This window comes from Neodiprion lecontei, chromosome 1 (genome assembly GCF_021901455.1).
Source record: "Neodiprion lecontei isolate iyNeoLeco1 chromosome 1, iyNeoLeco1.1, whole genome shotgun sequence".
Classification (NCBI taxonomy): Eukaryota; Metazoa; Arthropoda; class Insecta; order Hymenoptera; family Diprionidae; genus Neodiprion; species Neodiprion lecontei.
In genome coordinates, this window is record NC_060260.1 from 39,209,300 (window position 1) to 39,232,259 (window position 22,960).

General features: G+C 41.6%; 6 protein-coding genes across 11 annotated transcripts; 1 reads left to right on the forward strand and 5 right to left on the reverse strand.

Annotated features, from left to right (window-relative positions):
* Positions 1–536: 536 nt before the first annotated feature.
* On the reverse strand, positions 537–3,617 carry LOC107218630 (glucose dehydrogenase [FAD, quinone]). The gene is made up of 6 exons (XM_015656556.2): positions 3,058–3,617; positions 2,726–2,854; positions 2,091–2,647; positions 1,414–1,876; positions 968–1,338; positions 537–783 (listed from the first exon to the last, which is right to left on the reverse strand). The coding sequence occupies exons 1-6, from the start codon at positions 3,260–3,262 to the stop codon at positions 682–684; spliced, it is 1,827 nt and encodes a 608-aa protein (XP_015512042.1). The 5' UTR covers positions 3,263–3,617; the 3' UTR covers positions 537–681.
* Positions 2,400–22,401, forward strand: LOC107218628 (chitin deacetylase 1). 4 transcript variants are annotated; one of them, XR_006906121.1, is made up of 12 exons: positions 14,848–14,937; positions 17,033–17,167; positions 17,786–17,890; positions 18,077–18,220; positions 18,469–18,651; positions 18,808–18,946; positions 19,064–19,185; positions 19,252–19,481; positions 19,559–19,729; positions 19,835–20,114; positions 21,285–21,460; positions 21,788–22,401. XR_006906121.1 is itself a non-coding variant. In XM_046746310.1 (11 exons), exons 2-11 carry the CDS (start codon positions 14,889–14,891, stop codon positions 20,111–20,113), a joined length of 1,557 nt encoding a protein of 518 aa, XP_046602266.1. In that variant the 5' UTR covers positions 2,400–2,405; positions 14,867–14,888; the 3' UTR covers positions 20,114–20,612. The 4 variants fall into 4 exon arrangements, 3 of the variants coding, with proteins under 3 accessions (XP_046602266.1, XP_046602265.1, XP_015512040.2); XM_046746310.1 differs by lacking the exons at positions 21,285–21,460; positions 21,788–22,401 and adding an exon at positions 2,400–2,405 and having other exon boundaries at positions 14,867–14,937; positions 19,835–20,612; XM_046746309.1 differs by having other exon boundaries at positions 21,285–22,401.
* LOC107218631 (glucose dehydrogenase [FAD, quinone]) lies at positions 3,766–9,925 on the reverse strand. Its single transcript, XM_046746307.1, has 7 exons — positions 9,417–9,925; positions 9,055–9,183; positions 8,429–8,985; positions 7,881–8,343; positions 7,406–7,776; positions 7,021–7,110; positions 3,766–4,745 (listed from the first exon to the last, which is right to left on the reverse strand). The coding sequence occupies exons 1-7, from the start codon at positions 9,622–9,624 to the stop codon at positions 4,716–4,718; spliced, it is 1,848 nt and encodes a 615-aa protein (XP_046602263.1). The 5' UTR covers positions 9,625–9,925; the 3' UTR covers positions 3,766–4,715.
* LOC107218624 (ejaculatory bulb-specific protein 3) lies at positions 5,164–6,309 on the reverse strand. Of its 2 annotated transcripts, none has more exons than XM_015656548.2 (2): positions 6,126–6,309; positions 5,164–5,935 (listed from the first exon to the last, which is right to left on the reverse strand). In XM_015656548.2, exons 1-2 carry the CDS (start codon positions 6,307–6,309, stop codon positions 5,733–5,735), a joined length of 387 nt encoding a protein of 128 aa, XP_015512034.1. In that variant the 3' UTR covers positions 5,164–5,732. The 2 variants fall into 2 exon arrangements, with proteins under 2 accessions (XP_015512034.1, XP_046602268.1); XM_046746312.1 differs by having other exon boundaries at positions 5,164–5,953.
* Positions 10,342–12,954, reverse strand: LOC107218613 (protein sneaky). Its single transcript, XM_015656536.2, has 6 exons — positions 12,682–12,954; positions 12,378–12,593; positions 11,993–12,306; positions 11,742–11,929; positions 11,150–11,676; positions 10,342–11,020 (listed from the first exon to the last, which is right to left on the reverse strand). Exons 1-6 carry the CDS (start codon positions 12,952–12,954, stop codon positions 10,376–10,378), a joined length of 2,163 nt encoding a protein of 720 aa, XP_015512022.2. The 3' UTR covers positions 10,342–10,375.
* LOC107218627 (U6 snRNA-associated Sm-like protein LSm7) lies at positions 20,116–21,373 on the reverse strand. Of its 2 annotated transcripts, XM_015656552.2 has the most exons (4): positions 21,265–21,346; positions 21,156–21,167; positions 20,880–21,063; positions 20,116–20,735 (listed from the first exon to the last, which is right to left on the reverse strand). In XM_015656552.2, exons 1-4 carry the CDS (start codon positions 21,268–21,270, stop codon positions 20,596–20,598), a joined length of 342 nt encoding a protein of 113 aa, XP_015512038.1. In that variant the 5' UTR covers positions 21,271–21,346; the 3' UTR covers positions 20,116–20,595. The 2 variants fall into 2 exon arrangements, with proteins under 2 accessions (XP_015512038.1, XP_015512039.1); XM_015656553.2 differs by lacking the exon at positions 21,156–21,167 and having other exon boundaries at positions 21,265–21,373.
* Positions 22,402–22,960: the final 559 nt, after the last annotated feature.

A 22,960-nucleotide genomic window follows, 5' to 3' on the forward strand; every position in this document is an offset into this window, starting at 1 on the left:
ATCTCCCCGTTCCTTCGTTTGATCGATCGACCAATCGGTCGCAGCCCGCAAGTGCTCTCGGAATTTGGATATATAGGTGCCTTTGTATTACGACCGTGATGCACTGCTGCAGTCATGGTCACGTAGTCGGCCGGCCTTCCCGTCCCGTCTCGTCTCAGCAAATTTCAAAACCATTGTTATACCTATCTACCTACCTACCTACTTCTGAGAGCGTAGTTCTCCGCAAAAATACAACCTCAAATTAAGTCGTCATTCGGTTGGCCACCGATTTCCTTCTTTCTCTCGACCTTGCCAGACTCTTTAAATTCAAGAGGATGGTGGTTATAAAACTTCGGTACAAATCGTCTAATATCCGGAGATTATCGTTCTGTGCCGTTTCTGAAAATTTTATCTTTACCAATTATAAAAGCGAAATTTTGAAAAATTAAACCATCTGCCATTTATTTTGATAATATCAAACCACATTGAACAGTGTTAAAAAAAGGCGTTGATGAGCTATTTTCATCATCTGATGTCATTAAAATGAAAACAACGAGTTTATGTAATTAACTGTTTTGGGAGTCATCTTGGCGTTTAATATTTGTTACAAAACTATCAGCTTACTGATCTTATCGCATAGTTCGTCCATTACTTCGATTGAATTTAGTTTTCATTTTCTGTTGGAATTCCTCGTTTGGAAGTTCAGTAATTTTTACACGATCGATGTTGATGAGATTTCTTGATCATATCGGCTGCTTTCTCCGCAATCATTACGGTTGGTGCTGCAGTGTTGGCGGAAATGATCTACGCAGACAAAGTTAAGACAGATAACATTTCGATGATCTCGATGTAGACACTCTTTCTTGAATTGTACAATTGAATCATATTTAAAAATTACCAACAAGGTTCATTCGAATCTACCAAACGACGTAATTCAGAATTGAACTATTACACGTGTACATATTGTTGGACCAGCAATAATACTGACTTGTGGCATGATCGAGGCATCTGCGACGCGAAGTCTGTTTATTCCGTAAACTCGTAGTTTGGGATCCACAACGGCGGTGGCATCATCGGGGGGTCCCATTTTGCACGAACCAACCTGGTGATTTTGGGGGCTGAGACTCCAACGTATCGCGCAAGCCCAGTATTCGTTGGTGAGGAAAGTATAATCGGAGCAGGCGGCGACGGGTTGATTGGTCAAGGTCAAGTTGTAGGGTTTGAACGCCTCCATCTTCGACAAGGTGAGGGTGTAGTTTATGCCCTCAATCAAACCCTCAACGTCCCGGTAATCGGCCAAATAGTTACCCCATATCACAGGCAACGCCGTAACGTTTTTCGAAGCCAAACGTACTCTTCCTGAAGCACCAAAAACAGCAGTCTTTTTCATCGCTGTTACCAACGACATCGCGGCATGCAAACGTATGTACGTACCTCTGCTTTTCGGATGCTGATATCCCACCCATATGCTCACTGTACGTTTTCCCTTGCTGCGGAGGGCCCCAATGTCACCCGGTGCGCAGTCCGCGATGTAGCCATACCCTGCCAGCTGGATGTCTGGATAGTCGGAGGTTGACTTGCTGGAGTTTAGCGCAATGGCCAACCCAGCCAGTCCAGAAGCAGACAGGGGGCCAGTCTGGAAAGCGAAGTACTCGGTTGCAGCAGCCCAGTTGTTGTCGTAAACGTCGGGTTCGTTGACGGTAAAGTCGACGCTGTACGATATGTGGTCATGGTAGTTTTCTCCAACTCCACGCAGATCCTTTACCACTTCGATGCCCATAGACTCCAGGTGTTCCTTCGGACCAACACCGGAGAGTAGCAGAATTTGAGGCGAGCCTACTGTACCTGCGGAGAGGATGACTTCACGGGAGACAGCAACCTTTTTCAATTGCCCATTCTGTAGAGGAATTTTTCAAATTTATGAAATAGTTAACAAGTCGTCATGCCAAGGTCTTGAAGAATTTCTCGCGACCCTGTATATGCAAACGTTCTTATGTTGTACTTGTATGTGAAACTCAGCTTTTTAGATTTTCACACTTGCCTTTCTTTCTAATGCGTTGTTATTTTAAGAAAATACTGTACTCACAAATACTTCGACCATTAATCAGTACCTGATAATACTCGACTCCGACGGCCGTCTTATTATTGATTATGATTTTGGCGACGGTGGAGTTGAGAGAAATATGAAGGTTCTTGCGGTCCCTGACGGGGCGCAGATACGCGGTACCGGTACTTTGTCTGACGCCGTTCTTGGTAGTCGTTTGAACGACGTTGAAACCTGTAAGCTGATCTCCGTTAAGGTCGTCGCTGGTGCCGAAACCTGCCTCTAAAGACGCGTCGCGAATCGCTTTCGTGATGGGAAATTCGTACGGAAATCTCTGAACTGAAAGTGGCCCTCCCGTAGCGTGCCAAAATCTTCCGACTCTGTCGATTTCTCGATTGTCTTCGCACTTCAGGTAAAACGGCTTAACGTCTTTCCACGACCACCCCTTGTTACCAAGAGCAGCCCATTTGTCATAGTCCGTCGGGTTGCCTCGCAAGTATATCATCCCTGTGTGCACCATGTTCCCACCCAGAACTTTCACGGAGTGACATGTGCAGGAACCGTTTGTTGAGTAACAAGCGTAGCTCTCGTTAGTCGTCGAGTATCCCCAGTCGAGACTCGATGCTGTAAGAAGTGGCATTTTGATAGTGGATTTTCGGCATTACTTCAGCTTCAAATTTTATTGGACTCTGACGCACTTACTCACAACAGCGTTGAAAAAGCTCGGAATTTCCGCACCTGGTGGCTCATCGGGACCAGCTTCCAGCACCAGGACCTTCCACTTCGGATTCTCACTGAGTCTTGAAGCCACTACGGCACCTGCACTACCGCCTGTAAATGAAAGAGGTGTGTTATTCACGTTCATTCGCTGATACGAGCTTCTTTAGTCAGCACGTCATTCCAGTAGACTTTTATCTTGTTATACCAAGTCAATGCAGAGCGAAAATCGTTTGGATTCCTTTTATTAAATACGATACAGTTTTTGCGCCAAAACGATGCCGCCTGGCGTCTTGGGTTCTGGTCCAATAACTCACCGCCAATTACGACGTAGTCGTATTCTCTGTTTGGCGATACGATCGATGTTACTCGTTCGCAAGTTCCACCTATAGCTTGCTTCCTTATTGCGAATGCGTTCAAAAGAGACATGAAGAGGTAGTAACTCGATCCTCCGCACATCTCTTGCAGGGTCGGTCCCAGGAAACTTGCGTTGCAGGTCAATGAAGATGTGGAGTGCGCCATGTCTGATGAAGATACGGTAGGTATTGTTGGTTTTTTTAACGTCCTGTCAGGATAAGACAATCCTATTCATCGGTTGACGGTGAGTAGAATTTAATTAGCAATTTTAGTTTCTATATGTCGTAGAGTAAAAATATTCACTGCAGCAAACTCCTGCAAAATGCAGTACGCACGCAAACCGAAACCCAATGATTGATTGTGAGACTCACCTTTTCACTGCTATTTATTCACTATCTGGGTACATTTAGCAACAACAGCTGTCGTGCAGATGCAGCTTATACGTAAATACGATTTACCAACTCGATACCGGCATGTTATTGTTTGTTTCCATATATTCTTCAAAGTCTCTCATGGATTAATAATACTCGTATTTTTTAGATTGCCTATGAACAAGTACAATGTTGCAATTAACAATAATTTTCCACTCTGTACACGATAAACGGAAATTGACGATAATCGTAGGTTATAATCTGCTTTTGTGTGGTTCAAGGTAAAAAAAGGCCTTCTTTCTAATCACATTAGTTGAATATCTATTGCACAGATGGTTATTTCCAGGTCATGTGTAAATTACAATTATGTATCGCATCTGTGATGCTCTTGAAGAAAAGTGAAAATACTTACGTAATATTATTTTCTTATATCATTGAAAGTCTGATATTAGGTATAAAAATCAAACGACCCAAACGTATACGAATCGGACAATTTTACAAAATTCACCTTCCTGTATACTGAAGACGGTGACAATGATCAGTGAAACGTTTAAAGTTGAAAAAAAAAACTCTAAAATTTTTATACAAGTAATATTAATTATGAATGATCACAAACGGAATCGTCTTTCATCGTGCGTATGCCTGATTCTGAAAGTTCATTAGGAAAAGAGAAACAAGAATATCAACTCAAATCTCGTATCGAATAAAATAAAAAAAAAAAAAATTGAAAAATTGACTAATATGCAAATTATTTTTTATGCCAGAGAAGGAAATATCATAATACTTGTAAAAGAGTCAGGTGGGAAGTGCACGCCCCTAGTGTTATATAAACGTGATATTTTTTTTTTTATAAATGCAAAAGACACAGTGACGTTAATTTTATATAAATAAATTTGGCAACAGATTTTTACTCTCTAACATAATGTACTAGTTCGAATTTTAAATCTTGAATAAACCATCAGTTTCAAACTAAAGTATTCTACCAATATCAAATCGTGATCCGAACGTGATCGTATTACGTGACGTCAAACTCGCCTGCATACGATACGTGATACCCGTAATCTGTGATACAGGGTGATACGCATTCGTTTGCCCAAGTGACAACGTGTTCAATCACGAGCAACTATCCGCCACTATCTCATCTCTTCACTTCAATAGCTCTCTGCTACTCCTTGCTACTTTCCTTTCTGATTCACGTCCAAGATATTATCTTTTTCGTCGATAAAGGAGAATTGAAGAATATCCTTTTAACATATGGCTGATCGTGGAGAGCAGAGCTAGAAAAATGGCGATAATTTCTCCGACATAGATCGAGTTTTATACTGAAAGAATTAATTTGATACCGAGTATTTTACAGAATGAAAACTGCAGCTTCCACTAGAAACATGCAGGAACACCGGCTTATTGATCTTAACGCGTGATCATTTATACCTAATGTGAAATCTCCACGGACCGTTTCGGTGCAGTGCATGAACAGTACGATAATAATAAATTATTATCATCGCATAGAGTTTGTGACAATTTAACTGCAATCTCAAACCAGCTGTACAGTATTGATTACGTGCTTATTATTACAGGTTTCTCAAGTATCGAATGCTGTTCGATTTTCTAATGTTTTTATATTTGTTGCGTGCTTCGTTAGCAACTGGTGTTATCTGCGAAAATATTTACGACAGTATCACCAACCTCGATATGTATACTTAGAGATTTTATTATTAGAAAATAAATCTTACAGGATTTAATATTGACAACAATTTCAGGTAAACACAGCCAAAGAAAACCGTTGCGTGATTCGCAAGCTCATATGTTGGGCTACACTGTAAAAAATTCGGTATTGAAATTGCCGATGTGAATTTCTATGGAACTTTTTTTGGAGCCAATTCAGAAATTTAGGACCAAATAGTGGACAATTGAAACCAAATCGTAGTTTATGGTGTATGATTTAATGACACTAGTTTCTTAATCTCTTGAACCAGCAACTGTGGCTGAATTTGCTGCAATCTTTATGAAAAGTATGATTTTGCAACCTCAGCGATATGTGATACCTTGTAATCTAGTGTACATGACATGCATATAAATTTTACCCATCTCTATCTACTCTATCAGGCGCGACCCTCTGCCAAACTGTCATCCCTTCACCCTACGGTTACTCTTTACTGCTTCCGGCACTGACTCGGATCCGAGTCTCGATTTCGTTAATCGATAAGACGGCAGAATGAAGTTCCAACACCCAGCAGCTGGTCCTCAAATGATAACCGAACATGTTAACGTTCAGCTTCGGTACTGTTCTTGGACTGTTCTTCGAGATAGTGCAGTCGGTAAGCACCCGTAGGGTCGTACTTCGCCTCGAGGAGCTTCCAGTCTTCTGGCTTTTGGTCGATCAGATGTTGCGAGAATTTGTCCGCTGCGTTCTTTTGCGCGGTGCTGCACCCCGCACAATTCGTTGCCAAAGCGTCCGGAAGATTTTCTGAAACATGACTAGAGGCTAGAGAGGCTAGATTAAGATGCTCTTCGTAGTTACGTCGAATGGATAGACTATGAAACGATGACATTGTCATCAAATTTTTCCAGTACCCGTAAGGACCTATAGCGAATTAAGCTACAAAACATTTTTCAAAATAGTTGCGTCGCTGGTAATACCAATTTTGAAAACTCACTTTTGAGCTCTGAACCGTCTGGCGTGCAGGGCGTGAGGTCAAGGAGACAACCGACGTAGTTTTTAGTCAAACGTTCGTTTCGAATGACAGCTTCCACGTCAACGTTGTCGTATTTTGTTGTGTACTTATCACTTTCAGCAGCCAGCACGCCGCCGATGTATAGCAAAGCCAATATTACTAGCATTTTTCTGTTACAGGTATACGAATCGGCAATGACCAAGTCGACTCACTGCCAGCAAACCTGATTCTTCCTGGCCTTATAGCCCTGCAATTAATCTGATGCCGGGTCTATTACAAAGCAGAGATTTCAGACAATTACTCGCACGATATAGCAATTTTTTGTTCAATCTTTGGTAACGACCCACGACCAATTCAAAGTAATCAAAACCAAAGCAAACACGCCGTTGCGTGATTTGAAAGTCAACGCGATGGCGTGCGTGTCGTACTTATTGTTATAGGTATTTTACTTAACTTTAGATTAGCTGGACTACAGAAAATATTGCATTTCATCGCTATATCAAAGTAGACAGTTTCCAGGTAATCACCTAATTTAAGAAATAGGTAAACGTGAGTGAAAAATTCTGAAAAAATTTTGTAGAGTTCCCTAATTATATGCTGAATTGCATGTCTTGGCCTTCGGTGAGCGATTTTACTGCTTCCAAAAATTATTTAACTCTTCGTCGAGTCTGTACAATGCTTCCTGAATTCATGCTGATGAAATGTTGAAAGTTGCACCGCTTTTAAACGTACTCGATACAGTAAAGCAATTTCATATTTTATTCATCATCGCATAACATAATTGGATGTCGTACGGTTTAAAATACAAATGGTCTAATTCATCTTGAAGCATTTCCTCCATTTACATATCTCGTCAGCAGGTTCCTCTCATTCCTACGTCTGAACGCCAAGCCGCATCTTTCTTGATGAATTCTGATGCTCTCTCCCCAATCATGATTGTTGGTGCACCAGTATTACCGGAAATTATCTGTAGGTAAAGAATTGAGAGGAGTACAGGGCGGCAGGTGTTGAAACTTAATCTTCAGTTACCATTAAACACAAACTAGAGGTATTTTTATACGTTGAAATAACAATATTGATATAGTTGACTTTACCCTGTGATCACTTAACTGATGCTTCAGTTCACAGCTAACCGTATACCATTTAACTCAAATAAATTGATATTCTTGCAATTTGACCGCGCATAATTTAAATAGAGCAAATTAGTCGTGCAATGAAACTCATGGTAATGGATGAACTGAACGTATTGTCACAAAATTTACCTGAGGCATAATAGAAGTATCTGCAACGCGCAATCCCTTGATCCCTCTTACTCGAAGCTCATGATCGACAACTGCCATCGCGTCATGCTCAGGGCCCATTTTGCAGGATCCACTTCCGTGAGCTTGGGGAAATGTATCTTGCTGTATCGCACATTTCCAGTAATCAGTACTAGGGTAAGTAAAATTGTTGCAGGCTGTCAGGGTTGATACTGACAACGTAATATTGTAGGCCTTTAAGGCATTCGTATCGGCCAATCTCATTACATAGTTTATGGCTTCTATAAGACCATCAACATCACTGGATTCGCTGAGATAGTTACCCCAGATCGTGGGATATTTAAAAGGATCGTTCGAAGCCAAACTGATTCGTCCTAAACCCACATATTTGAGGATTAGAATTATTTCTTCTCGACTATTTAAGAACTATTGCACGAAATTCATATACCGACTGGGTGTACAGGTTCATAACACGTACCTTTACTCTTCGGGTGCTGGTACCCCACTACCATGGCTATCGTGCGTTTTCCTGTGCTCCGAAGAGCGCCGATTTCACCCGGTGCGCAGTCAGCGTCATAACCCAAGCCAAATATTTGAATGTCAGGGAAATCAGGGGTCGTTGTACTGGAAGCAAGCTCAGCCACCACCTGACCTAATCCAGTACTAGACAATGGACCAGTTTGAAAGTCGAGGTATTCAGTTGCAGCTGCCCAATTGTTGTCATATACATCGGGTTCATTGATGGTAAAGTTGATCATAAAGTACATGTGGTCGTGATAATTACTGCCAACTCCAGGTAAGTTCTGCACTACCTTGATATCCATCAGCTTCAAGTGTTCCTCGGGTCCAATACCAGATAGAAGTAAAATTTGTGGTGATCTGACGGTCCCTGCACAAAGAACCACTTCTTGCGATGCGGAGACCGTTTTAAACTCGCCGTTCTGCACAAAATGTTGAGGTATTTGTAAGTTCGTAATTAGAACAATATTTGTAAGATGTGTAAGATCAAAGTGATATCATTATTACCTGGAAGTACTCAACGCCGACTGCCCTTCCATTCTCGATTACTACCCTAGTGACGGTAGAATTGAGGGAAATTTGCAGATTCTCACGGTTCCTAATCGGCCGCAGATACGATGCGCCACTGCTGCGTCTAACTCCATTTTTTGTCGTGGATTGTATTATTGTGAAACCAGTGATTTTGTCTCCGGTGAGATCTTGGCTGATCTCGAATCCTGCCTCTTTCGCTGCTTCGAGTATCGAATCCGCAAAGGGGGGTCGATAAGGAAATCTCTCAACGGAAAGAGGACCCCCCGTGGAGTGCCAGAATCTTCCAACTCTATCAATTTCACCGTTATCCTCCGCCTTGAGAAAGAAGGGTTTCACTTCATCCCAAGTCCAGCCCTCATTACCCATAGCGGCCCAATTGTTGTAGTCCGTTGGATTGCCCCTCAAATATATCATCCCGTTGTGCACCGTACTTCCACCGAGAACTTTTGCCGCGGTGTACAAACAGGAACGGTTTGTTGAGAAGCAGGCGTAACTTTCGTTCGTTGTCTGGTATTTCCAGTCCAAACGAGATTCTTAAAAAGACAAGAGATTTTATTAGTCTCCGCATCATCATTATAAAATCGATTTTCTGTAATACCCACGAGTTACAGCGCTGTAATAACTAGGAATCGCTGCAGCTGCAGGCTCGTCATCACCAGCTTCAAGAAGCAAGACTTTCCAGTGAGAAATCTCGCTCAGTCTTGCAGCAACCACAGAACCTGCCGCACCACCTGAAGTAAAACCAGCATGGCTTGAATATTCTATAAGCCTCGCAGGTGCCAATTTTCCCCTTTATCCTTAAAAGCGTTTCGTAATTTTCCAACGTAGGTACACTTTACATGGTCTGTGTATGTGCTAGGCTTGGCAACTTTCGAAGAAAACATAACCAATAGTAACATTAACGTTAGGTCAAAACTTGCATTTCTCTCCGGCAGTAACATTTCCAGAACTTGGCGCAACTCACCGCCGACTACGATGTAGTCGTACTCTGGGTCCGGTGAGTCAATGGACTTCACGCGTTCGCACATTCCCGATATCTTTTCATTTTTTTGTACTAACGACCCCAGAAGAGTCATGAAAACGGCAAATGTAGAGGTACTACACATGTCTGTCATACTAGGTCCTGGTAGGCTTTCATTGCAGGTGAATGGCGAAGGGACGTGGTAATCCATCGCTAACAGTAATACGGTAGTCGAAAATTGATATTAATTCACAAATATAAGCTATTATGGCCACCAGCCATACGTTTCCTCAGTATGATTTTTGTAAATTTCCGACTTTTTTTTATCAATAATTAGGCACACTCGCGCTAAAAATCAACTACGATGTTTTCGCGTCACTAAACCAGGCTATCTCATAAATACGTACAACGGGATTTCAAATTTTAAGGACGAGGAGATGATTTCTACTGATCGACACCTTATTGATTCACCATTCTAGGATACCTACTCCGGCCTTTATCGATACTGGCTTGCAATGCGGTCCGGTATATTTAGTGGTTTGCCAAGTACCTGTTTATGTTGGTTGGTATCAGCTGCCGCTGAGAAAACATTTTTCATTACGAGTCAATAAGTCGCCTTACCCCAGCCAAATATTTCTCAACCCGTATCACCCGTGGTCGACGTATACAAAACATTTGGACAAATGACCAGTTTCCTTGTGAATAAATAAGCAGTTGGAGATACCGCGTCTAGTTGACTAGTAATGCTGCAATTTTCACCTAAGAACACCTGTGTAGGCATAGCAATGATCAATGAAAGCAGTGCCGTAAAGTACTAGCAGCAAACAATCAGTGATCAATCTTTGCCGTCATAATATCGATCATTGCCGCAATCCTACGATTGCGATTCAATATTTCGCAGTGACTCACATGAGACATAGGATAAACAAGTCGCGATGAAGACTGCCAGATAATCCAGTAACTCAAATTTCGGCCTGCGTATCGTAGTCGTCGGTATCAGTATCCGGAAAATCGGCACAAGCGTAACAGATCTTTCCCACGTCTCGCCAGCACTCGGCACAGTGGAGGAAAGGGCATCCCGGGGTCGTGCATCGGCGAAACGCGGGTCCTTTCCTGGGTTCAGCCTCCCCGCAGATGAGGCACTTTGGCCTGGCGCAAGCAAAGTAACCGAGCCATCCACAGAACTGTGGTGATCGAAGGCGGAGAGCCACCCAGGGGTCAAGGTCACGTTCGAGGAGTCGCGATCTGACGAGGGATCGTACGTGCCCTCGCATGAATCTGAAGAACCCCAGCCGTCGGCGTAGAGTTTCGTTGTAGAGGTACAAAACGCGTCTTTTCTCCCGAGTGCGATAGAAGAAAGCGCATATCGCGTGTCGCGTTCGCTGGGTGTAGCCTGCCAGGAAGAGCATCAACCAAATGCCGAAATACGTCCCGTAGATCTTGGCCAGGACGTAACCGGGCAGCTCGCGAGGGTTTGGTAGACAGGCTTCATTCGAGGTCACTGTCTTAATCCGACGCTTACCGTTAAATCCTCCTATCACATTTCGGACTAGGGTTGCAATGATTCCCGTTCCTCGGACTTCGAGGCTCATGTCGTGACGGCCACTCTGAGTAGGAATACAGAGATAGAGAAATGACTTTTACCTTCATACCAACAGTCACGCAGGACATTGAAACATCACCCTTAACCAGCAACAAGTTGCCGATTGAATAGCAGGTGATATTAGAATCTTAACCTGGGTGTACTCAATGAGCGCGTGACGCCTCACGACGTCCAGCGTTTCGTAAAAGAGGCGGTCGAGGAGGACGAAGGTGGTCGCGGTTACCATTTCAAGAATAAGCTTTACGGTCTGTACGAAGAGGTTTTTGCGCTCAATTCTACTTGGTCTGGACCTGTAAGGGTCAATGAGTTTGGTCCGTTCGATCTTCCGGAGGGGCAGGAGCGTCGGGCAGTCGCGTATCTTTCGCCGCGCATCAATGCGCCGGAAGTAGGCGGTCACGTAGATGTTGTCGTACTCGATATCATCGAGATACTTTTCGTGATAACTAAGAGCGCTCAGGATTATCTTGATGAAGACGAACGCGAGACAACGACGAATTATCGTCATAACCATTTCGAAGGCTCTACGCTTCGCATCGAAGTCGTGCATCACTGCCTTTGCGGTGTCCCCTGCGCCACGAACATCCAGGAATGGCCGACTCTTCCGTACCTTGTACTGCAGTTTCGCGTCCTTGAAACTTGAGCTCAGTTTCTCTCGGGTTCCTTAACGGAAAAAAAAAAATTATAAATATCACATGCAGGTAATGAAGATTGTGACGATCCGGTACCTTTGAGCGCAACGTAACCCTCGCCAATTCCCACGTCGACGTTTCCGTCAGGGTTACAGGTGGCGGATCCGCCCATCGCCTCTGCTAGGTTGCAGACGAAGGTGAGCTTCATCGGCCAACACAGAAGCCACGCCGCGAGCCACGTCACCTTTTCGTAGCACTTGTCGTAGACACCGCTGAACATGTTCCTGCGACGATAAGAAGAGTAGAATTAGTAAGGGACAGAAATGGCTGGAAATTTTTCTCTGTACCTGCATCGTTCCGAACCTCGGGTGAACTGCTCTTCGCAACGTTGTGCCATTTTCTCGCGATAACGAGCCTCGTAGACGTCCGCCTCGCTCTTCGACTTCTCGGATTTCGTTTTTTCCTTTCGTTTTTTCTCCTCCGCAATTTCCTCGCTCCGCTTTGTGTCCCCTAGGTGCTCATCAAAGTAGTCATTCTCCTCTCGGAGACGATGCATCTCTTCCTCGCCTTCGATCTCCTCGACTATTGGGCTCGACAAGTCTCGCACCGAAGCCAAAGTATCCCTGATCTCGCTGGTGTCTGCCTTCATCCCGAAAATTGCCTACAAGGATTAACCGTTCTATGAATCCCAATTATTCTCATGAATTTTAGTAACAACCAGCGAGTTCACACTTGTTGAAAAGGCTTGAGCATCAGATCCAGTCGTGTCTTTGTCAGGTTGTAGGTGAGCTGCGTCGTGCACGCGAAGGTCCTTACCACTTCTTTGCCGTTGTAGGTTAGGTTGAAAATCGGACCCGCGATCACGTACGCCAGGACCATTGCCTTGAGGACACTGCGTCCTGCGCGGCCACAAAAGACCGGAATCGTCAGCAGGGAAATGCAACGTACCTGGAAAATGACGATGGGGTCAGATTCAAACCTGTGATCGTTCACATCTTGCCCAAAAATCGTTGATCGTGCAGATAATTTTCATAACCTGGATGGACGACGCGCATCCCACAGCAAGCATGACGATCACGACGGCTCCAAGAGCCAAAGTGGTGTATGGGGAAAATTCTAGGTCCACGATTACAAGCTCGTAGAATAAAACACCGAGCGTGACGCCAAGGAGAAACCCAATTGCAGCTCGCGACTTCTTATGCTGTCCTGGAGGATCATAGCACACGCCATAAAGTGTTGGGCAGACGGTCAAATATACCTTGGAAAGCTTATCCAGAGCGCGTTCCATCATTCGGCCTATTCTCGACATCTTTTCTAACCCAGGCATTATCGTTTCAGTTGATCTGCAGGGAATTGTGTTTGTTTATACAGTTGGGTACCGATACGAGGAGTCATACGGTTTATGTTCACACGTCAGCTGCTACTACAGAAACGAACTGTGTAACAATTGATGTTGCAATGTATGGAATGTTGCCACGTCATGACACATGATTAGTCGATCAATCAGCCGAACGTTGATCCTCGAATCATGATATCGGCAGCAAGGGGCAGATCTCTACGAAATATAATTGGTCACCACGTGAACAGTACTGTAGAAGTTACGGTTGGACAAGTACGACTTGAAAAGAGTAAAGAACAGGTCCTTCAAGGTTGTGCCATAATTTCCTCTTCTTTCATTTGGAGAACACTCCATCGATCAGTGTTTCGAAGAAATTTTCATTATTTCATTGACTCTAACATATCGCTACTTCGTATGATAAAACTATTAATGTGACTCACAACCAAATGGGTGAAATAATAAACCATATTGGGTTTCAAATTGTAAAAACCAAGCACATGCTGTAATTCTTCTTGTAACCTTGACACTAGATAACGCGATCTTCGAATCATTATTTCACATTCTCATTTCAATCGAAAAACAAATTGAATTCCCTCACGGGCGTATGTAGTTACAGCATCCATACGATGCACGCACGGTATCTGTTATTGTTCTGGGTCATAAGCATTCGTCTGACCATCTGGAACCTGATATAACAATGATAACTATAGCTCTGTGAGTTACACAAGCGCCTTCAGTTAACCGTAATATATGCATTCTAAATGTTCTCTCAAATCGTTATTTCATCTGTCCAGGATGATTTTATTTATCACACGTCAGACATCACACTGTTTTCTTCTCATTCTCTTCACAGTAGGGATATATTATTAGTGGGGAAGATGCAGAATAGATGTTGAAAGGTTTTACTCAACGTGTAGCTTCGTGAAGTTGTGTTTCCAGTGTATCAAGTTCTTAGCGTCTCAGTGTACCTTGCGAGGTATCCCTATATTCATACTGACATGTGAACCGTCTCTTCCTTTTCCTTCTTCCTGCATGCCAAAGTGATTTTCTTATGATCTTCGAAGAAGAGTGATTTGATATTTATTTTGCAAGCAATACTATTCAATTACTGCAACAGTTTGTAAATTGTATTTCTGTATTCTCGCGTGACATAAATTTGTGGTATAAGTCTTGGAATTTGGAATTTCGAAAAAATCTATTCCGTTTATGAAAATAAATAAATGAATCCTATTTTCCGTGGACTGTCCGTTGCTAATTGGGAACTTCGGCTAGGTTTAGCAGCAAAGCACGCCTCGTCATATGCAACCTGAAATCTGGCCAGTATATCTGGTAGCTTAAATCACGGCGCAGTAACCGCACAGCGCTATCTAGTAACAACTTTGTAAACTATATTTGCCGCTAACTACAGGGCGCCAGATAGTATAAAATATTGCGAAGAATCTCCACATTATCGGTCCTTTTATTGTATTTCGCTACAAAATTGCTATAATTTTCATTCCGCTTTCCGTATCGACGATCAGGACTCCCAGCATCGAGTAAGTAAGTGTCGGAAACTCTGTACAGCCATGCATAGTCCGAACTTGTGAATAAAATCGTACAAATCACGTAACTTCTAAGGTTCAAAAAAAAAACGTACGCACAACGGAGTTTGGAAACCTTTGTCATTTCTTGGGGCAAGTGATCAGCTCTACTGCAACTGTTTATATAATATCAATCTGGCAAGCATTCTCATGTAAAGAAATACCAATATTGTCAATATGATAATAAAAACATAAAGTTTGGTGGGAGTTATAAAAAATTTCGCTGTAACCATCGCATAGGTTCAACGGAGGTGATATAAGGCCAGCGTGTGCGATGGTAGGGATTAGTCTGAAAGTGCGAGCCTCTCGAAGAGAAAGAGGAACATGAAGCCTAGGATTTTCTCGGTTGTTTCTACGTTGCTGTTATTTTACGGTGAGTGCATAGACGTATACATAAAAACAATCGTACGTGCACTCACAATCATCTCTATGTATACCGAAGGAGTAATGTGTAAGCACGCAGCGTGAATTTATCGCGAGTAAGTGGAAAGTAGATGCAGGAGAGAGGTGAGCAAACAAAGATAGATTTAAAACGAAAGTCAAGATCAACTTCAGCAAATCTTATATACAAGTAACAAGAGCCTTGAGGCAAATTTTTGATCGCTGTGACCTACTCAGATGCGTTCGAGGTCAGGGACCATCGAAAGTACATTGTGATCCTTAACTAGTTACCCCCACACGTTTGCGGTAATCACTATAAGTGTGTGTATGCAAATGAAATGTTTTTCTTGCCAAATACTTATTTCCAAATTTACTCAAAAACTTGAAAAATTTTCATAGGTATCACAGATATTTTCAAAATAGTTATATCGAAATTTCGTTCTAAGTGAAGTCGCATTATACCTGGTCTCTCTGGATCTGTTAAAACGAAAAATATCAAAAGTGTGTATTATTTACTTTTTTAGCAAAGTACGATAGCCATGCGAAGTTTCACTGACCACGTTATGAATCGACAAAGTGAAAACGCGAGTGTATACGGTAATATACAGGGTGACACGTGAAACTGAGTATCGCCACCAGGGTGAAATCGAATCTGAGTTAATGTTCAGAAACTCTCACGGTGTATCGTCATCGTTCTAATGACGCAATGAAAAGTGTATCCTGCAATCGAATCTTGCAGCTAAGCTTCGGAGAACATCTCAAGGATAGATCCAGGTGCTTGTCTATGTACGATAATGCAAATAAACTCACTTTGCCTCCGACCTAGAAAGTAAAACATGCAAAGATATACATTGCGTTTCGAAATTCAAAAACAGCGTCCAATTAACATGTTGTTCCATCCGGTGCGTAATCAGCGCGTGAGCCTCGGTACTATTGTGTTTTTAAACGCCTCTCTTATCTCACGTTGAGATCAGTGAAACGATACGCTGAATTACTTATCGCCGTAGCCCTCGGCTCGATCTCTACTGCAAATATCATGCACAACGCAACCTGCACTCAAGGGGGCAAAAAAGAAATAGAAATTTCATACATACATGAATATTGCGCCAAAGCAAACGTTACCGGTTCTCTGCTGGAGCATTAAAACACGTGTAAATAACATAAAAATTGCCTTTTCCCCGAGAATCGTTTGCCGGGCAAGTGATACATTTCCTCATACATGAGTTCATTTCTATGTGACCATCCTGTGCACGTGTGTAATCGTCGATGCTGAGTCGAGTTTCTCTTCAGACTCAGCATCTTTTATCGATCATTGCCGCCTCCGGATACGAAAGTAAATGTGTATCTGAGGTTTTCGCATAATCGGACGCACGACTATAATAATCCTCTAATCTATTGATTACGCGTTTTAAACCCGTTGACAGTTGTAACGAAAGAAATCACTTGCGTGACGAAACCAAACACGCACGCCGCATACGCGATGGACAGTTTCTAAATTTCAACACTGGAAAATTGCCGTAGGGTATGCGGAATGATCCAGGCATGGAATCCGATGGTCTGTAACTTCTACAGGTATCAGTAAGGCCTGTTCCTGCGTTGTTGTAGTTTCCAAATTGTATCCAAGGATTAGAGAATTTATTTTCTTACGATTAGCATGTGACATCCTTGTTTATACTATTAAATATTGCGAGTAAAACTCTTGCTGCGCACTGATCATAAATTGAACGGTATATCGACCTCGTATAGCTGCATTTAATTGGTTTCAACCAGATTGACGCAACGATGGTCAGCGGTTTATATGGAAGTAACTATAGTACGGTAAGTGTACCTGAACTAGCATTGAACGGGGACTAGTGTATATATTATTAATTCCTCGCGTTCAAATTCCTTTCGTGATTATTCAAGTACTGCGCTACGCTTTAATCAACACGATAATAAATTATACCGGACAGAAATGCTTGTCAATAATAAAAGATGAAAGCGTTTGTTTTTTACGATATGGTGAAGACGAGAGTGGATCGGAGTCAAACATGTTACGGAGAGACTAAAAAATTACTCATTATCATAAATTTGATCTTTCGTCACAGCCTCAGTGGTTCGACCTAAGGAGACAACGGACAGAGTGGAATGTCTGCACGATGATAGATTCTACCGAAATCCAAAAACTCCAGCGCACAAAATCTGGACGCAGGATGAATGCGCGAAGTACTACCTCTGCTTAGGTGGGTATTGAATGAATCGGTTAGGTATTTATGTCAAGCGACATTTACGTACCAATGCAAGACAGCTGCGAGTTTATTACGTAAATTGTATTTGCCTATAATTATAATGGGTGTTTAATGTCTAATCTGGGTGTAATGTACTTGACGCAACAAGTTTGGTTTGAAAATTCGAGTTCTTGCCTTGAAATGAACGTATGACGAAGCATTGGAGAAATTTGAGCAATCTCATTTAACGTCTTAATTTATTATTACGTGGGAATATACATAAAATGACAATTACGTATCGTGTGGTGTCGTGTCGTTCACTCTTTGAGTACGTATTATTGGCTCCTTGAGTATGTACAGTCTGCATTCGACTCGGCAGTGCTCTCTCTCCATAAAATAATTCACTCACTTAAATTTCCCTGTCATTCTCGTTCACGTAGCAATGCCCTGGTTTTCGAACACTCGACATCAATACGACAATTACGATACGATAATTCGTCACAATTATTGTCAAGACAATGGATCGAATGACAATAATTCATCGGCAGTTTCTACAATTCGGAATAGAATTACGACAATCTACTTTGAACTCTATAGCATCTCTTATAACGCTATTTATTATTTCTTCTTCAGATAGCGACGTCTTTGAGTTCAAGTGTTCGCATGGCTTACTCTTCGACGTATCCCGTCAGATATGTGATTTTAAGGCAAATGTCGACAACTGCGACGTGAGTTTGGGTAAGATTGACAGCTGAACTGATGATGTACACTTTTAGGTTCGATTAAAAATCCGTTGGTGTGTCAATAGTGTGACATCTCAACGGTTGATCGATCGTTTCCCCGAACAATTAAATGCTCTATCCGTCAAATTCATCCGACATCAAAGCTCCTAATGACCTGATCAATTTCACCTCTTATACACAGAGGAAATACCCCCGAAGCCACTTCTCGACGACGGTGAATGCGAGGATGATACCTTGGCATGTGGAGACGGAACGTGTTTACCTTCCCTTTACTTTTGCGACGGAAGCGTTGATTGTCCGGATGCCTCGGACGAGGCCTGGTGCGGTAAGAATCGTTAGAATTATTCAAAACCGCAGAGAGTTATTTAGGTACTTAAGGAAGACGATCGCTCTTACCTTGAGTTGGACTGGGGCCAACGGTGGACTTTGGATCCCAGCAATAAACGTCTGAAATTTCGATAGTAAAGTTTAGGAATATATTCAGAGATTAGTATCCTTGGAAAAGTTGATTTATTTACAGATATAGGATATGCTGGAAGAATTGAAAAAATAAAATTCATCTTGTGATTTCAGATACAGAGAAGGACCGCAACGCGGCACCGTCTTGCGACCCTGAAAAATGCCACCTGCCAGACTGTTGGTGTTCCAAAGAAGGTACCAGAGTACCTGGAAACCTGAGCGTCTCCAACATTCCCCAGATGATCTCGATAACTTTCAACGATGCCGTCAACGCCGAAAATATTGACCTTTACTCAAGTAAGCATCATCGGAGAAAAAAATCGGTAGGAAATCTGCCAGTGAAAATTGACGATTCCTTGACAATGACGACTCGAATTTCCTTCAATCGCATTGCGAATTTGATTCTACGAAATCAGGAGTACATTTTTCGCAGTACACTTTCATACTTTTCAGACATATTCAACGACGCGAGGAGAAATCCGAACGGATGCCCAATTCGTGGTACATTCTACGTAAGCCATCAATTCACAAATTACAGAGACGTACAAAGTTTGTGGAACAATGGCCATGAAATTGCAGTTCATTCCGTAACGTGAGTATACGTGTAATGACAGGACATCCAAGCCGAAACAAATAATATATTCAGTTCCATGAATTCATCGCCGAACGATAATCACGGCGTAATCGTTGAAAGAAATTCCTATTGCAGACATCGAGGCCCTGAAGAATGGTGGTCGAAAAATGCAACTATCGAAGATTGGTTCGACGAAATGGTCGGGGAGGCGAATATCATACACAAATACGCGGGAGTACGAATCGAGGAGATCAGAGGTACAGTAAAAGAAATATGATAAATTCATATTCCAATTCGCGAATTCCATAATGATCGGTTAACAGGACTGCGAGTGCCGTTTCTCCAAGTCGGATGGAACCGTCAGTTTCTCATGATGACGGAGTTCGGATTCGCCTACGATTCGACAATCGTAGCCCCGTTCTCGAATCCACCGATTTGGCCCTACACCCTAGATCATCAACCTCCTCACCCTTGCGGCAGCCCCGGTCAGTTGTGTCCAACACGTTCGTACCCAGGCCTCTGGGAGATACCGATAAACCAACTGCTGCTAGGGGTAAGAATATCTCCTCGAGGCATGGAATATTGGTCTCTGAAGTTTCTATTTAATCGCTGTTTCGGTTCGTGTTTTAGAATTACACGTGCACCATGATTGACTCTTGTACGCGGGATCTGTCAGGGGAAGAAATATATCGTATGCTGACGGTTAACTTTAACAGACATTATCTACAAAATCGGGCACCCTATGGACTCTACTTTCATGCAGCTTGGTTCAAGAACCCAGCATACCACTACGCGTTCTCGGTAATAGTCAACTTTTGTCATCTCGTCGTTAAGAATCGTCACAAAATTAGTAAAGTCCTTCAATTTACAAGCATGTTATGTATTGATTATTATTCTGTATTCCAGAAATTCATTGACGACACTCTGCAGCTTCCAGACGTTTACTTTGTAACTAGTAATCAAATGGTTGAATGGATGCGAAATCCAACGCCGTTAAACAAGCTAAAGAATTTTCAGCCATGGAACTGCAACAAGCGGCAATTCGAGCCCCGGGAAATTGCCTGCGCCTTGCCGAACACGTGCAAGTTGTACAGTAGTGTCTTAAAGTCTGATAGATATTTGTACACGTGTTACGAATGTCCGAAACAATATCCCTGGTTAAGAAATGAGTTTGGATTGAACTAAGGTAACGGTTTTTCTTCTTGCGTTGTATTTTACTTACTTCTCTTCTTTCTCACAAATCAATTGAGGGTGAAATTAGATCAATAAGAATATCACGCAATATGCCATAATTTTAAGAACTTACGTAGTTACATCTAGAGTGTGTAATTACCACAGAGATTTGCTTGTAATTTGTTCGAATATGACTGAGTACCTTAATTAGTTGTAAGTAGGATATTTATTTGTACGAAGAACGTATTATATGTGTATCTACCATGAGAAGAAAACCACAAATGATATTTATTATCTAGTAGTGGAACGTAAAAATAAATCGATCATCGTGTGGTTAGGATAGATGTTCGAGTTTTACCAATCCATAGTCATTTGAAACAAATCATAAACCGATGGTCGATGGATGTGCACACATGGCGTGTCAGGTCTGTTTTTTTCTTCAAGCTTATGTGATTCGAAAAGGTTGTAGATAAAAATTTGTGTAATATAAACCGTTAACCATCTTGCTGAATGAATGGGTTCTGTATCGATTCCATTCCATCGACTGGACATATTAGAACAACCGACGTTCCTCGGCATACAACTAACCCCAGCATCCTTGTATCCTGATTCAATTTGTAGGGATCATCTGGATCTGAAAACGGCACAATCATCCACAATGTTACTCATTTGTTATTACTCTGAAAATTGAGTGATTTCAAACCAATTATCAAAGCGGTAATATCAATAATTTGACTTATAAGGACAGACGGTAACTGATTAATTGACTACGATGTACCTCTAAGATATTCAGTCGTGTTGTCTAAAACAAGATTCAGGAGCGGATCATATCCTTTTAGAATTCCTGCAGCTTCCCTGCCTCCGGCAAACTTTACCCTTATGTTCTTCTCAAGGTATTTGGAGAGATCCAATATACTTTCCTTCCTTTTCTTCTCCTTGTGATCAGTGTGAGCATTTTGGTTCTAAAAACATTATTCAAGTTATTATAACAGTTAAGTTTATGGACTTTGACGATTTTTGAAGGTTATGTTGCTGAAACATAACCTTGATTTACCTTATTAGCAGTCTGTAAAATAGAAATTTATGGAATGACAATTAACTTTCATATTTATAGGTAATAGTACCGAGTATTATAATCATGATGTATGTCTTGATAAACTTACAGACATGTTTTACTTCTCAGGTTATTCCAAGTAGTAAAAAAACAAGTGACCGCCGGTTAATAATACGAATGATTACTGTGAATTCCGCGTTCGTAAAATAAGGAAAAAAGCCATCGACCATAAACCGAAGACGTACCGACACATGTAGATGGTCAACTTTATGGAAATGATCTTCTGACGTGGAATTTAGTGGGAAGTATGATTTTGATTACGTGGAAAGTAGAAAATAGAACGAATTAAGTGAGCAAAGACGTTGCGGATTTGTGAGATGAAATTTTTTTGGCCGTAAAAAAGAAAGGCTAACTTTTTAACCTTTTGAATTTCATTGGTATAAAATTTGTCATCTCTGAACGGAAATTTTTTTACGTGTCTCTTCAGCTGTTGATCTCACAAGGTTTTGAAAGCCTTATATGACTTCTGTGGGGTCTAATTAGCCTAGTAAGGATCGCACAAATCGATGCTGAGATAAAAAAAATTTTTGTTTCAAATATCGCAAAAAATGTAAATTCTTTTAACTTTTCAGGTCATATTTGGCAAATTTTAGTGAATGCTGAAATCGATTAATTCATACCCAATATCAACGTAATTTTGAGAGAGGAATTCATTACGGCTGGCAAACCGAGTTGCAAAGAGGTGGAAGAGAAAAATAACAAATTCATAGCTACCAAGTTCCAGTTCCAGTTTATTCAATGTACCTTAGTTCTATTACAAGTGTTCAGGTGTCAGTGTATACTAATTTACCAAATTTCCAAATAGTATAGTTCTAATATGTTGCACTAATGCATTATAGTATTCATGATATAATATATCAATAATTCCTATAATAATACATTCACTGGTATAATTAGGATAATATTTCCAACGTTATTGGTGTTCAAGATAAAAAGTTGCAGAACAATGAACTAACATGACACAAGGAGTCTAAATACAGCATAGGGAAAAAATACTACGATATATATTGCATTAAGCTGAATATAAACAATGTTGTACAAAATAATTATTAATGCAGTTTCTAAGTGCGGTTTCAATTTCAGCCTTAGTACAGGTGCAATTCACCGTCGCAGAAAACGAGACGTGTAATAGAATACAATAGATACAATAGATTGGAATGTTACGATTTTACATAACCTGGAATAAAATAAATAACACCTAGATAATTTCTCCCTACTTTCTTCATACTATCTTTACTGTTGGTACCACGCTCTTTTTGGTGCGTTTTCTGAGTTCCTGGTGGTCCAATTAGTCATAAAAGCGTCATACAAATCGAATCTGAGACCAAAAGTTTTTTGCCCAAAAAAAAAGTAAGGCTAACCCCTTTGTGTTTTTGGCTAAAATTTTCGCGATTTTGAAAAGTGCTGGAATCAATTCTTTGGCGCCCTATATCGACGTAATTTTGCAAGAAAAATCGATTGGGCGCAGTAGGAACACGCTGCGAGCAGCGGGTCAAAAGTTACAGCCAAAAAACCAGAACCTGAATTTTCGACATTTTTCAGCTGGTGCTCTTTCCATCGTAATTTCTGTGCTGTTGGTCCTACGCTCTTTTTGCTGCGTTTTCTGAGTTCCTGCCGGTCCAATTAGTCATAAAAGCGTCATACAAATCGAATCTGAGACCAAAAGTTTTTTGCCCAAAAAAAAAGTAAGGCTAACCCCTTTGTGTTTTTGGCTAAAATTTTCGCGATTTTGAAAAGTGCTGGAA

Coding starts and splice junctions, on each gene's coding strand:
- LOC107218628 (XM_046746310.1), top strand. CDS start 14,889: ATGAAGCCTAGGATTTTCTCGGTTGTTTCTACGTTGCTGTTATTTTAC. Junction 17,168..17,785: donor GAAGTACTACCTCTGCTTAG/GTGGGTATTGAA, acceptor TTTCTTCTTCAG/ATAGCGACGTCTTTGAGTTC. Junction 19,186..19,251: donor ACGAATCGAGGAGATCAGAG/GTACAGTAAAAG, acceptor ATCGGTTAACAG/GACTGCGAGTGCCGTTTCTC.
- LOC107218613 (XM_015656536.2), bottom strand. CDS start 12,954: ATGTCGAGAATAGGCCGAATGATGGAACGCGCTCTGGATAAGCTTTCC. Junction 12,307..12,377: donor TGCTCAAGCCTTTTCAACAA/GTGTGAACTCGC, acceptor TAATCCTTGTAG/GCAATTTTCGGGATGAAGGC. Junction 11,930..11,992: donor CGAGGTTCGGAACGATGCAG/GTACAGAGAAAA, acceptor TTATCGTCGCAG/GAACATGTTCAGCGGTGTCT.
- LOC107218624 (XM_046746312.1), bottom strand. CDS start 6,309: ATGCTAGTAATATTGGCTTTGCTATACATCGGCGGCGTGCTGGCTGCT. Junction 5,954..6,125: donor AGACGGTTCAGAGCTCAAAA/GTGAGTTTTCAA, acceptor TAGCCTCTCTAG/CCTCTAGTCATGTTTCAGAA.
- LOC107218627 (XM_015656552.2), bottom strand. Junction 20,736..20,879: donor CACGACTGAATATCTTAGAG/GTACATCGTAGT, acceptor TGCCGTTTTCAG/ATCCAGATGATCCCTACAAA.
- LOC107218631 (XM_046746307.1), bottom strand. CDS start 9,624: ATGGATTACCACGTCCCTTCGCCATTCACCTGCAATGAAAGCCTACCA. Junction 9,184..9,416: donor CGACTACATCGTAGTCGGCG/GTGAGTTGCGCC, acceptor GTTTTACTTCAG/GTGGTGCGGCAGGTTCTGTG. Junction 4,746..7,020: donor ATGCGGCTTGGCGTTCAGAC/GTAGGAATGAGA, acceptor CCATTTTTCTAG/CTCTGCTCTCCACGATCAGC.
- LOC107218630 (XM_015656556.2), bottom strand. CDS start 3,262: ATGGCGCACTCCACATCTTCATTGACCTGCAACGCAAGTTTCCTGGGA. Junction 2,648..2,725: donor CTTTTTCAACGCTGTTGTGA/GTAAGTGCGTCA, acceptor CACTTCTTACAG/CATCGAGTCTCGACTGGGGA. Junction 784..967: donor ATGCCTCGATCATGCCACAA/GTCAGTATTATT, acceptor TTGTCTGCGTAG/ATCATTTCCGCCAACACTGC.